Genomic DNA, 13,501 nt, shown 5'->3' on the forward strand with positions numbered 1-13,501 from the left:
ATTTCTTTTTAGCAACAAAAGAATTCATCACTACATTCTGCGAATGTCAAGAAAAAATTCACAGAAAATATTAACTTATGCTTTCTGTGATATAACATGGTGCTAGGCCACTTCTGTTAAAATTAAAATTGTTTTAAAGCACCATAATAGGCAAAGAAGGTTAAAACAAATATAAGTATTAAAGACAAAAAAGAAGTATGAAGAAAACTTCTGATATGAATAATAGATTGGACATTAGCCAAAAATCAATTGTTTGACGTCAACAAACTAATTGGTAAATAGTTATACTACAAAACAAACTTTGTTCCCTTTCCAGTAAGGATTCACAATTCTAGAATTGTTATCAAACATGACGTTTTCTACCTTTTACTGCAACAGTACCAAAGAAAATTGCAGTAACAGTCATAAAAAATATAGCATCGACTGAGAAGATGTAAACCAGAAAATAATATCACTGGCTCTAATACCATTGTCAGTTAAATTCGAGTAACAGGGATATCGAATATGTGTACCTATTAAAAACAGCGGAGGATTTTTGCAGAATCTGTTCCAATCAATTGCCCGAATCCGATTTCGTCTCTCTTGAAAACGAAATTCTTGTTCACGAACTAAATACATTTTTCTTTCTTTTACTGTATTTCTATCTTTGAAGGAAGAGTATCTCAGAGTCTATATTTCTGAAGAAGGGGAGTGTTGATTATATAGAGAGGGGAAGTTGTCAGAGAAAATAAAAATTACCGTGAAACTGACCCACGTTGATCCCCACGCTCCCCCTTACTTCTCAACGTGCGATAATTTTATTTTAGGAGTTAAACCTTCCCTAGGTAACTTGCCTTAATTATATCTCCTTTAAAAACAAGCCGGGTCAGTCCATATGGACGACCCGCGACCCAAACCCAATATCCAACACTAATTCATGCTGGTTTTTCGAATTAATTTCCACACCTTTAAGGAATGCAAATCAGCTTCAAATGGTTTAAATAGTGATTTATTTTGAAACCCACCATTCATGGATTAGAAAAGTTAAAAAACTGGAGAATCGAAATTCTTGGGTGTTTGTGATTTGTATTGATAAATAGTTGATTTTTTTTTTTTTGCCTACATATTCGTATTTTAAATTCTGATTTTAGTATTTGGGTGAAGAACACATGAAATTCATTCGGTGAAGAATTTCCAAAAATCTGGAAGCTTTTCGCCGTTGACGAGCTCTAAGTTTTTTCAGATCTGGAATTGCTTGTTGAAAAAGTGAAGAGAAATTTTTAGAGAAGTTTAATTAGTTCTAATTTATCTATCCCTGTATAAGTAGAGCAAAAATATCATTTTTGGTTAATACAAGTAAGCATATAAACTACAGTTTCAATTACTTTCCTTATTAGTCCGTTTAAAAAATAATAATATATTTTTATATTTAAAAATAACTTAACATTGAATTTTTATTTACTCATTTTATCCTTAATAAAAAAAATTTATAGTCATACAAATATCATCACCTCATAATTCTTTTGCCTCTTAAGTTTTGTAAGATCGCGTTTCAAAAGTTTTTTTTTTGTTACTTAAATTTTGTGTGAAATTAAATTACATCATTTAAATTGGACTGAACGGATAAGTTTAATTGGACCTTTTAGTCGGCTATGAACAAGAATTTGTGTCAGTACTTTGTACAGTATAATAACATGCCACGATACGAAAATCCACGATTCACATGCTCATTTACCCGCACGCGAGAAAAACACTGTATTTGTCGTATTCAAATGTTTGTCTATTGTGCTGTCTTTTCTTCAACCTAAGCCTAAGACGAGACAAAATAGAATCGTTTTCTTTGTTTTTCTTAGCATAATAATATATATTCTAGTAATTTTCTGTTCCAATTTTGCAACTAGTGGTTCACGAGTCACAAACGGCATAGAATTTTGACAAAAGTAGACAAGTGAATAGTATAATAGAAGTCTCGAAGGGACGGCCCATTTGGTTTGGATGGGTGTTGTCCACACGAGCGATGAAAGTTTGATTCATTGTCAATGTCTTCTAGCTTTGAGTATGTCGTACATGATTTATTTAGTGCGATTTATATACCCTGTATAATATTATCCACACGGGCGATGAGAGTTTGATTCACCCTAAGCTGTAGCGACTACAAATTTTTTTGGTTTCCAAAAAAAATATTAGAATAGACAAAAGAGGGGACAAAGATTGGCATCTAATTAAAATTTAGTTAATTGGGTAAGAAATGGGGTTAAATTAATTGTAGGACGTCCTAAACAACCAATTTAGAGTTACTTGTATCATCCCGTTGCTTTTTCGTATATTTGGAATTAAACCTAAAGTCGGCTAGTTTCTTTTAGCACAGGTGTTTTTATTGCTTCTTATTTATTTTGGTACATAATCGTCTGGTTATTTTGTGCACATCTGACAAATTTATCAGGTACATCTTACCTTTCACTGGCATATATATTAAGTAACTCTGCTAATAATAATTTTCTTAATTGGTTTTAACTTCTTCTATTCATATTTACTTTACAAGTTTCACTAATTTTATACAATGTAAGAAGATTTTACACTATCATATCACTTACGACGTTGTCAGCATTTTTAATTTTCTTTTCTTTTCAAAGAGGAGCCGTGGAGCAACGGTAAAATTGTCTCTGTGTGTCCTATAGATTACGAATTCAAGTCGTGAAAGCAGTCACTAATGCTTACAGTAGGGTAGCTTATCTACGTCACACACCTTAAGATGCGGTCCTTCCCCGAATTAATCCTTCGTGAACACGAAATACCTTGTACATCGGGCAGCACATATTTTTTAGACTTTTTTTTCCGTGTATGCCTTGCTGACTTGTTTTCCCTATAGTTTTCCATAAGCTTGATTGCATATAGATTCGTGCTTTCATCTCTCTCTCGGCAATTTAAATAATCCATTACTGAAACAAATTGGTTGTATTCTTAACAAACATAAATATATTGATAAATCTTACTCCTATTAATTAGCTGGAGAATTGAACTGTTTATTTGGCAATATTCATGCGTTGTATTAATTCACAAACTGAAACGGCAGGCTTTGAATTGCCTCTGCCTCTCAATTCATAGTCAAATCTATTTTTAATAGTGGCTTTAAATGACCGTCCAACAGTTTCTCTTGCCTCTTTCCACACATACCTTAAACAATGTTATCTAAGGTAAGTGCCTTCAAAACAGAAATAAAAAGTTTTTTTTTGCAACTTTAACCCGCGCTAAAAACTATTTATATTTGATAGCCCAAAAAATATATAAAATATGTATAATTTCTGTATATAACATAGAAAGGTATATATATATACAAAATATATATATTTTTCGGCTATTATTTTGAGGACGATTATACAATATTATTTCATAGAAATATTAGTATTTTCTACACACAAAAAACTTTCTACCAAAATAAATACACAAAAACAACCCATTTAACGTAAAAAGACCAAATACGTTTACCACATTCATTGTCTTTTTTTTTTTTGTTCAAGGCTCGAAAGACATGGATTTAGTGTAAGTTTTTCTCATCTTTCTTGAAAATCTTGCTGTGTATTTGATTTGAGCAGGCCAAATAGTGACATATATATAGTCAATAGATAGTCGGTTATAAAACGACATTTTCAATTAGAAACATTCAAAATCTTTTGAGTTGGAAAATTTTGGAGGCTCTATTTGCAAACAACTAGTCAACCAAAATATCTTTTCCTCTAAAAAAAAAAACAAAGAAAATTTCCAAATTTGCACCCTTATAAAAAGCCAACGCCAACTCATATAAACTCCTTAAAACCCTTTCTCCTTCCTTCAAAAACCCCTTAAACTTACCTCCTTTTTGAAAATTCATATACACAATTTTTTTTTTTTGTTAAATATGTTGACTCCATTGATTTCTGAAAATCCAACAATAGAATACCAAAAGGAACATAACAATTATATTCCTAGACAAAAAAATCATCTAACTCTTTCAATTTTAGAAGCAAAATGCATAGCTAATATTGCATTTCCAATGATATTCACAGGCTTAATTCTTTACTCTCGTTCAATGATTTCCATGATCTTTCTTGGCCGGCTCGGCGAGCTTTCTTTAGCCGGCGGTTCGCTCGCTATTGGTTTTGCAAATATAACCGGTTATTCAATTCTTTCTGGTTTAGCCATGGGAATGGAACCAATTTGTGGACAAGCTTTTGGTGCAAAAAGATTCAAGCTTTTAGGTCTTACGTTACAAAGGACAATTCTTTTGCTACTTTTAACCTCAATTCCAATTTCATTCTTGTGGCTATACATGAAAAGACTCTTGATATTATGTGGCCAAAATCATAATATTGCAACACAAGCTCAAAATTACATTCTTTATTCACTTCCTGATCTTTTAACTCAGTCATTTTTACACCCCCTTAGAATTTATCTACGTTCACAATCCATAACATTACCTCTAACTTATTGTGCTGCTTTTTCTATTCTTATCCATATCCCAATAAATTATTTTCTTGTTATAGTACTTAATCTTGGAATTAAAGGGGTTGCCTTAAGTGGGGTTTGGACAAATTTCAATCTTGTTGGTTCATTAATTCTTTATATTATATTTTCTAGGGTACATAAAAAAACTTGGAATGGAATTTCCTCAGAGTGTTTAAAGGGATGGAAATCACTTCTAAATTTAGCAATTCCAAGTTGTATTAGTGTTTGCCTAGAATGGTGGTGGTACGAAATTATGATTTTATTATGTGGACTTTTAATTAATCCTCAAGCTACAGTTGCATCAATGGGAATATTGATTCAAACAACATCTTTGATATATATTTTTCCATCTTCTTTGAGTTTTGGTGTATCAACAAGAGTTGGAAATGAATTAGGAGCTAATCGTCCGAATCGCGCTAAATTAGCAGCCATAATTGGACTATGTTCAAGCTTAATATTAGGAATTTCAGCATTATTTTTTGCTACTATGGTAAGAAATATTTGGGCAAGAATATTTACTCAAGATCAAGAAATTGTGACATTAACGGCTATGATTTTGCCAATTATAGGACTATGTGAACTTGGGAACTGTCCACAGACAACAGGTTGTGGTGTTTTAAGAGGAACAGCACGTCCTAAATTAGGTGCTAATATTAATTTAGGATGTTTTTATTTTGTTGGAATGCCAGTGGCTATTTGGTTAGGATTTTATATGGGGTTTGATTTAAAAGGATTATGGTTGGGATTATTAGCTGCTCAAGCTTCATGTGCAGTGACTATGATGTTAATTATATTTGCCAAAACTAATTGGGAAGATCAAGCAAGAAGAGCAAAAGAACTTACTTCAATTATTGGTGATTATGATAATGAAGATGAAAAGTTCATTGATGAAAAGGCAGAGGATTATTTGGATTTATCAGATTATCAGAAGCTAGAGAATTCAGTTGTTTGATTTTTTGTTTCAATTTTTGGATTATTCATACTATTCTTTATCGGAAGGGAGACTTGGAGCAACGATCAACTTGTCTGTTTGACCTATAGATTACGGGTTTGAGTCGTGAAATCAATCAACATCACGGTAGACTGCCTACATCACACCTCATAGAATGCAGCATTTCCCTGGATCCTACATGAACGCGGAATAATTTGTGCACCGGACTTGGCTGCCTTAATTCTTTTCTTTTTCATTTTCTTTTTATATTCCATTTCTTTATTTTTGTACACTAGTAGAGAGCTTAGTTTTGGTGTTTGTCATTCATCAAATTAAATTATTTATTTTTCTTTCTTCAAATGTAATTATGCACGTAGATATCCTTTTTCTTTATTTTCTTCCTTAGAATGAAGATTTTGTACTTTTCTGATATTATTAATTAATGAAAGCCGGCATTTTTTAATGTCATTGTAGCTGTCTATAGATTGTGCAAAATTGATCGGCATGCTTTTTGAGTTTATATATGTTCTCCACATTTTGAACACGAATGTTTTACTTCTAAAGTCAATTATTTTTTTTCTTTTTAAATTGTTTAAATTTAGGTTAGGTGAGTAGTACTCCATATCTATCCATTTGAGCTATTTTCGTAACGCTTGAATAAGTCTGATTCTCACCCCCAATTAAGTAGGCGTTTGGACATAAAAATTGCAATTTTGAAAAAAAAAAAGCATTTAGAGTTAAGTTGAAAAATAGTATTTGGAATTTGAAATTATGTTTGGACATGCATTTTACTTGAAAAAATATTGTACTTTTGTGAATAAGAAAAAAAAAATTGAAAATTTGGAAAAAGTGATTTTTGAAAATACGTACTCTTACTTTAATTGGTTTACTGTAATTATATAATGCGTACTCTTACTTTATTTAATATGTAATTCTTAAGATCAAATTCTAAAATTTTGATCAAAACAGAGTGCAGATAAATATTTTTTGGTTTGTATATATCACCAGCCAACCTATCATATGATGTGTCGTGACTCGTGAGTTGTTTTATTATGAAAATAAAATGTTATGACCCAAAAAAAAAAAAGGAAAATAAAACGTGTAGGAACTGGGGAGACAGTTCAAACTTTGCAGCCGCCAGCTATATACAACCAAGAGAACGTCCATGGTATGTGTTCGTTGAATCTTAGAATTCTCTAGGCATGGCTTAGTATATACATGGAATAAATTACCCAAATCTGGAATTTATTGAGGAGGCTTTCTTTGAAAAAGACAAAACACAAAGTTGTCTCTTAATGGGATAATCTAGGTCTGTCAAATTTGGCCCAGCCCAAATGACTCGTCCAACTCGCACCCGCTCATTATTGAATTCAACCCATCTTGATCCAACCCATTTAAAATTGGGTTAATTTTTGAGAAATTTTCATAAAGCACTATTTTTTAGTGGTAATTAGCTATCTATAGATACCATTTATTATATTACGGATTGTATACGTTTTCTGTTGTTATAAGATGTATTAGATGTATTTAAGCTATTGTATTCATGAATACAGTAGCAAAAATAGGTGTGAATCAGGGAAGTCCAGCTAATCAGTTGTTGTATTCGAGTGTATTCGACTGTATTCATGGCGTGAAACATGGGATTACGGCTGGACAGATTATTGTATTCGACTGTATTCACGGCATGAAACAGAGGAATACACTGTAATAGACTCCTAATATAACTCAACAAACTCAATTATAACACACAAATTTTATATTTCCAGTTATAAAAAAAGATTCTCGACCAAAAAATACCCCCAAAGCATAGCAATCTTCAGAGAAATTATATAATACATCTGAATACATAAATTATATTAATTAAAAAAAACATATGAATACATTCATGGCATATAGCGAGACATTGAATACAATGAAATACATAAAATACAACGGATATATTGAAATACAATGAAAAAAAAGACACTGAATACAATGAAATACATGGAATACAGCGAGATACATTGAATTACAATGGGAAAAAAAAGACAATGAATACAATAAAATACATAAAAATACATTGAAATATATTAACAAAAAATCAAGTTGCTCAGCCCCAAACTTCACCGTCTTTGTTCAAGAACAAACCCTAATTTCCGGCGAATCCGTCATCGAGCAAAAACCCTGAATTACTGGGGCTGCAACTCTAACAATAACGTTCCTTTTCACCTTCTTCTTTTCCCTTTTAGCCTCTTCATTATCTTTCTGTTCTTGCTTTTCTGGTTTGAAGTATTCCTCATTGCTTAAACCAAGTGGATCGTAGTCTGTTTTTCATGCTCTTGATTTTTCTATTGCAAAATTAGCACCAGCAGCCCAATTGATTTTAATTGCTCTATTTTCCCCATCATCGGCTTCTACTACTCTGATTTCTTTTTCTTTTGTTTTTTTCACAGCTTTCTTAATCATCAATTCTTCACTGTAGATAAATTGTGAAATTCTTCACTGAATCTCACATGGAATGCTGTTTGTGACTAATGGTAGGTGATGTGGGTGAGAGAAATTTTGAGATTGAGTATCGTGTTTTCAGGGAATGGGGGAAAAGAATGGCATGTATCAAAGTATAGAGAGAAAGAAAATAGTGTAACTGAATAACGTATTTAGTGGCTTAGGGGTAGGAGGTTACCAAAATTAGATATTTTGTTATAAACATTTAAAAGGTATCTATTGAATATAATTTTTTTAAATGGTATTTATTTAAAATAAATAAGGTGTTAACATTTGCTATAGGAGGTAAAAATTTCTTAATTTTTTAGCCCAAATTGATGCAGGAGTAACTTTGCAAAAAATATATATATTAGAAATAAATTTGTTTTTTGTTTGATATGTTATATATGACCATAATAAAAGAAAAAAAATATATTTTTTAATAATTATACAATTCATAAGAATATAACAAATACTAACTAAAGATTGATAAGAGTTGGGCGGGTTGGACTATGACCTAAATTTTAGCTTATTTTGATCCAACCCGTCTTAGCTCAAATTATTGACTCAACCTATTTTGACCCGCCCAAAATTGACTCAATCCGCCCATTTGACACCCCTAGGATAATCACAACATGTATGTCATGCAATACGGATAGTAATGGCAACCATGTTGCAAAATGCATGCTTTTTCGATAAGTATGAGAAGAAGTCAAGAAGCTACGTCAATTTGCCATCTATATATGTTATATATAATTCTTGTTATTATTTGAAGAAAATGCTGTACTTACAAACTGTGGTTACGCAAAGTTGATATACTGTTTCGGTTTTATAGATGTTAAGGGAAGAAATTTAAAAATAGCCAGATTTACAACTGGTCATTTAAAAATAGCCCAGTTTCAAAAATAATTGAAATTTAGCCACTTTTTATGTAAAGATAAATTTGAGCGAAAATATTGTTCAAAACACGGAAAATACACCCGTATGTTATACTGGAGTTCCAGCATAAGTATGCTTGAACTTCAACATATTATACGGGAGTTCCAGGATAACTATGTTGGAACTCCAGCATAATATGTTGAAGTTCCAGCATAAGTACACTAGAACTCCAGCATAATATACTGGAGTTCCAGCAAGTATAAATGTCCAGTATAATATACTGGAGTTTGGAGCACCGGTGCTCCAGCCTCCCGTATATTATACAGGAGTCAGCAAAATATACTGGTCCAGCATAATATGCTAGAGTTCGTACAGAGATGCACCGAACTCCCGTATATTATGCGAGACCGGTCTTTGTTGCAGCAAAATAGTGACTATTTTTCATTGACATCGTAAACGGTGACTATTTTTGAATGACCAGTCCGAAAACTGACTATACTGTGCTATTTTAACGATGTTAAGCAGTTATTGGGCTTGTACAAACAAAGCAGTTATTGGGCCTAACAAGGGTGTCCACTGAATTTCATTGTTGGACTTGTATTTAAAAAGTGGATCCGCCAAATACGTGAAAATAGCACGGGCTAACCATTTCTCGGCTTGGTAATTAAAAAATAGTCAGCCGTTGCAAAGTCATTAAAAAATAGCTCTATTTTACTGCAACACGAAAAGTTCCAGCATACTATACTGGAGATTGGTGCATCTGTGTATGAACTTCCAGCATAATATACTGGAGATTGGAGCACCTGTGTAAAAACTTCCAACATATTATGATAGACCAGCATATTGTGCTGGAACTCCAGTATATTATGCTGGAAGTTCACATGTAAAAAATTCGAACTCCAGTATATTATGCTGGAATATTTTTCGAATTTTGAACAATGTTCTCGTCCGAATTTATCTTTACATGAAAAGTGGCTATTTCGATTACTTTTGAAATCGTAGCTATTTTTCAATTCCCACTCATAAATCTGGCTATTTTTAAATTTCATGGACTAGAATAGAGAAATAAGATAATAAAATTTTGTAGTAACAATGAGGGGTTAACCACTTTCATCATTGTAATAAAATATGTATATATATTATCGGCTATTATTTTTTGAGAGCGACTAAAAAATAGTATATATTTCTCTTTTAAAAAAAACTAGTCTTAGGGTACGCGCTTTGCGCGTGTACCCTGTATCAATGAGTATGTAATCTTAAAATATTTCGTCTATATAACTTCTCATATTTTGTTTCTTTCTTAATTATTTTGCTTTATTTTTTTATTACACTTAACTATGTTATTATTTTAATTTTTTCACAAAATTATACCTCGTAAGTTTTGAAAGAATAAGTCATCCACAAACTTGACTTATAATGAGTGATGTCATTAAAGTTGAACTTTATTATTGGATCGGGTTATATGCAAACTTAACTACGTTAAAATGATAGATTACTTTTTTAATATTTAAATAATATTCTCATTTTCCAATCTTTATTTTTGTGATTCCATGTAGTCGCTCATATTTTTTATTTTATTTTCTTCATTTAGCATAATTGTGCTATTATTCTAGTTATGAAACTACTCCTCCTAATATTAAAAATAATGAATCATGAATAAACTTAGCATATAATGAGTGATGTCATTAAAGTAGAATCATTGTTGAATGAGGTTATAGACTTATGTTTTCATTTTCTTTCGAATTATATTTACTTATATTATGTTGAAACTTATTTTATGTTATGTTTTAATTTTACATAAGAGTATTATGTTAATTTTTTTTTTGATTTTGAATTTATGTTATATTTTCACTTACATTTTATTTGCTTTAGTATTTACTTATTAATTCAGATTGCATGCCATTCTTTTCAGTTAGAATTGATAAATTATTTTTTTCGTAAAATATTTGAGCAATGTTACGATATTATATTTATAAATATTAATTGTTTTATCAATCATGTAGTCCATGACGTTCTTACAAAATATGTACTTTTAAATTTTATAATTGATTAAAATAAAATATTATTAATTTAATATATATATATATATATATATATTATTTATATATATATATGAATTATTTTAAAAATATTAGTTATAAATATATGATTATCATTAATATATTTTCAAGAAATAATATTTATCTTAAATGTCAAATTTAATATTATTTATAAATTCATATATTTGTTAAATATAGCTTTCAATTTTTGATAATTAACTTTATATTTAAAATTTAATCTAACTATGTAATTACGCTTGTGCAACCAAAATACACTTGTAATTATACAGTAATTACACTATGACAAACAAACAGGTCTCGTAATTACAATATTGTATGATTACTAACCTAGTAATTACACCAATTTTAATTATCTGGTGGCTTTCCAAACAGACCCTAAATATTTCCTAGTTTATCTTAATCCTAAAAGGTATAGTGTTGGACAAGTTATTCCACTCCTAACAAGATTAATAAGATGATTCTATTTTAATTCTACCTTATAGATTGACAAACTATAATTACTTTGTGCACAAATAAATTCTTACTCAGTTTTAAAATCTTAAATATTAGAAGTTCTTACATAGTTTAGATAAAAAGATTTATTAATAATTTTTTAAATTTTAAAGTCTTAACATTAAAAAATAATTAAATGACAAATATTTTATTAATTTCAAAGTTCTAAAGTTTCCTTGTTGAACTTTGCATGTAAATAATAACTGCATACAAATTATGAGAAATGCACGTGCAAATTGTTGCCCAAGTTAAGCCAAAAGATAGCAGACAATATTAGGAAAAGTCTTACTCCCTTTGTTCCAGTTTATGTGAACCTATTTCATTTTTGGTCTGTTTCAAAAAGAATGAACCCTTTCTAAATTTGGTAACAATTTAGCTTAAAGTTACAACTCTATCCTTAATGAGAAGCTTTTATAACCACACAAATACTCTGGGCCCCATTTGGACTTGTTTAGGACCACAAATTCCAAAAGTCTTCATTTTTTTCTTAAACTTCGTGCCCAGTCAAACATGTTCACATAAATTGGAACAGAGTGAGTAGTTAACATTAAAAAAATAATTAAATGACAAATATTTTATTAATTTCAAAGTTCTAAAGTTTCCTTGTTGCACTTTGCATGTGAATAATAACTGCATACAAATTATGAGAAATGCACGTGCAGATTGTTGCCAGATTGTTGCCCAAGTTAAGCCAAAAGATAGCTGACAATATTAGGAAAAGTCTTAGTTGATGTTTTAAATATTAAGCCTTCCTACACGGCTTAATAAGAATTTTTTTATTGTTATTATTTTGCCTTTACAAATATGTTATATGATATAATTTAAATAAGGAAGGATTCAATATATAAATTTAGTTGATTTTGAAATCTTAAATATTAGGAAAACAATTAAATGACTATTCCTAAATTTAAGGAAAATAACTAAATGGCGATTTTGTCTAGTGTGAAAGCTATTTTTTAAAGGGTAAAAAAGACGAATTTAATATAATATAGATAGTCAATGTCATGGTGTTTCAAACTTCACATATGTATGAAACTTTACCTGTAAAATTTTAAACTCTATTGGTTATTTTTCAATCAGAATCAGGACAAAGTGGTCATTCATTAAGATTAGGCAAATCTTACTTAATATATCAATAAACTAAATGTGATGGTAGGAGGCGTGTTTCACAACAGTTTCCTTTCTGTTTGATCAAATTAAAACAAATCTTGTAATTAGTTGCTCTAGTCAAATATAACCCCACTTACCTAAACGAAATTATGCATAAATTACTTAACGAGATTTCAAAGTGCAGCATGCTTGAAGAAGTCAGACCCAACATATTTTAGAGACATTTTTCTGGAGATTTAGATAGCTAATCTCATTAAATAAATATTAATTGTGTATGGTTATAGAAGCATGCATGAATCTTGGGGCTGACAATAGAGACCAGGAAAACACCTAACTTGCACACTGTATCGAAAACATTATACGGTCAGACCTCTTTATAATAGCATCCCTATATAACAATATTTCATTATAAAAGTCAAGCTTTTTCGGACACCAATTTTCATATTATGTTATAATATATGTTTTCTATAACAGCATTTCGTTATAACATTCAAAAATATTCGAAACAAACAAGGCTATTATAGAAAGATTTGACCGTAGAATAGCCCATTACGAAACTATAAGGAAAATCAACTTAGTTTAGGTAACTTAATGTGGTTTAGCTTTGGTCTTTTGGATTTTGTTTTTGGTGTTAGGGGAGGGAACCAATTACCATACATTGTTTTTTTCATATGCGAATCTAGGATTTTGCATAACAAATACAACCTGCTAGGGGTGTACAAAAAGAACCGATAAATCGCACCAACCCAATAATCCGAGTCAAACCGAGAAAAAAAACCGACTATGGTTTGGTTTGGTGTTGGAAAAAGAAAACCCGGCCATAATTGGTTTGGTTTGGTTTGATTTTAACTAAAGAAAGTCAAACCGAAACCAAACCAACCTGGCATTACATATAAAGAAATTTTAGATATATTTTATATATAAATATACTTATTGTGATAGTAATTTGTAAATATTTCTTAAAATAAATCATAATTTTATCTTTTAACGTATTATTTAAAGGTTGGACTTAGAACTTTTGAATATTTCAATAAGTTTTATAGTCATTAACATTAGTAAATTAAATAATGCTAACAAAAGCCCAAGCCAAAATCAAATCAATATT

At 30.4% G+C, this 13,501-nt stretch overlaps 1 protein-coding gene across 1 annotated transcript; it reads left to right on the top strand.

Moving 5' to 3' along the window:
- Positions 1-3,807: 3,807 nt before the first annotated feature.
- LOC104212366 (protein DETOXIFICATION 49-like) lies at positions 3,808-5,839 on the top strand. Its single transcript, XM_009761592.2, has one exon. It carries the CDS (start codon positions 3,875-3,877, stop codon positions 5,411-5,413), a length of 1,539 nt encoding a protein of 512 aa, XP_009759894.1. The 5' UTR covers positions 3,808-3,874; the 3' UTR covers positions 5,414-5,839.
- Positions 5,840-13,501: the final 7,662 nt, after the last annotated feature.

Source organism: Nicotiana sylvestris, chromosome 8, assembly GCF_000393655.2.
Source record: "Nicotiana sylvestris chromosome 8, ASM39365v2, whole genome shotgun sequence".
In the NCBI taxonomy this organism is placed as follows: domain Eukaryota; kingdom Viridiplantae; phylum Streptophyta; class Magnoliopsida; order Solanales; family Solanaceae; genus Nicotiana; species Nicotiana sylvestris.

Excerpts from the sequence above, each read along its gene's own strand:
- LOC104212366 (XM_009761592.2), top strand. The coding sequence starts at position 3,875 with ATGTTGACTCCATTGATTTCTGAAAATCCAACAATAGAATACCAAAAG.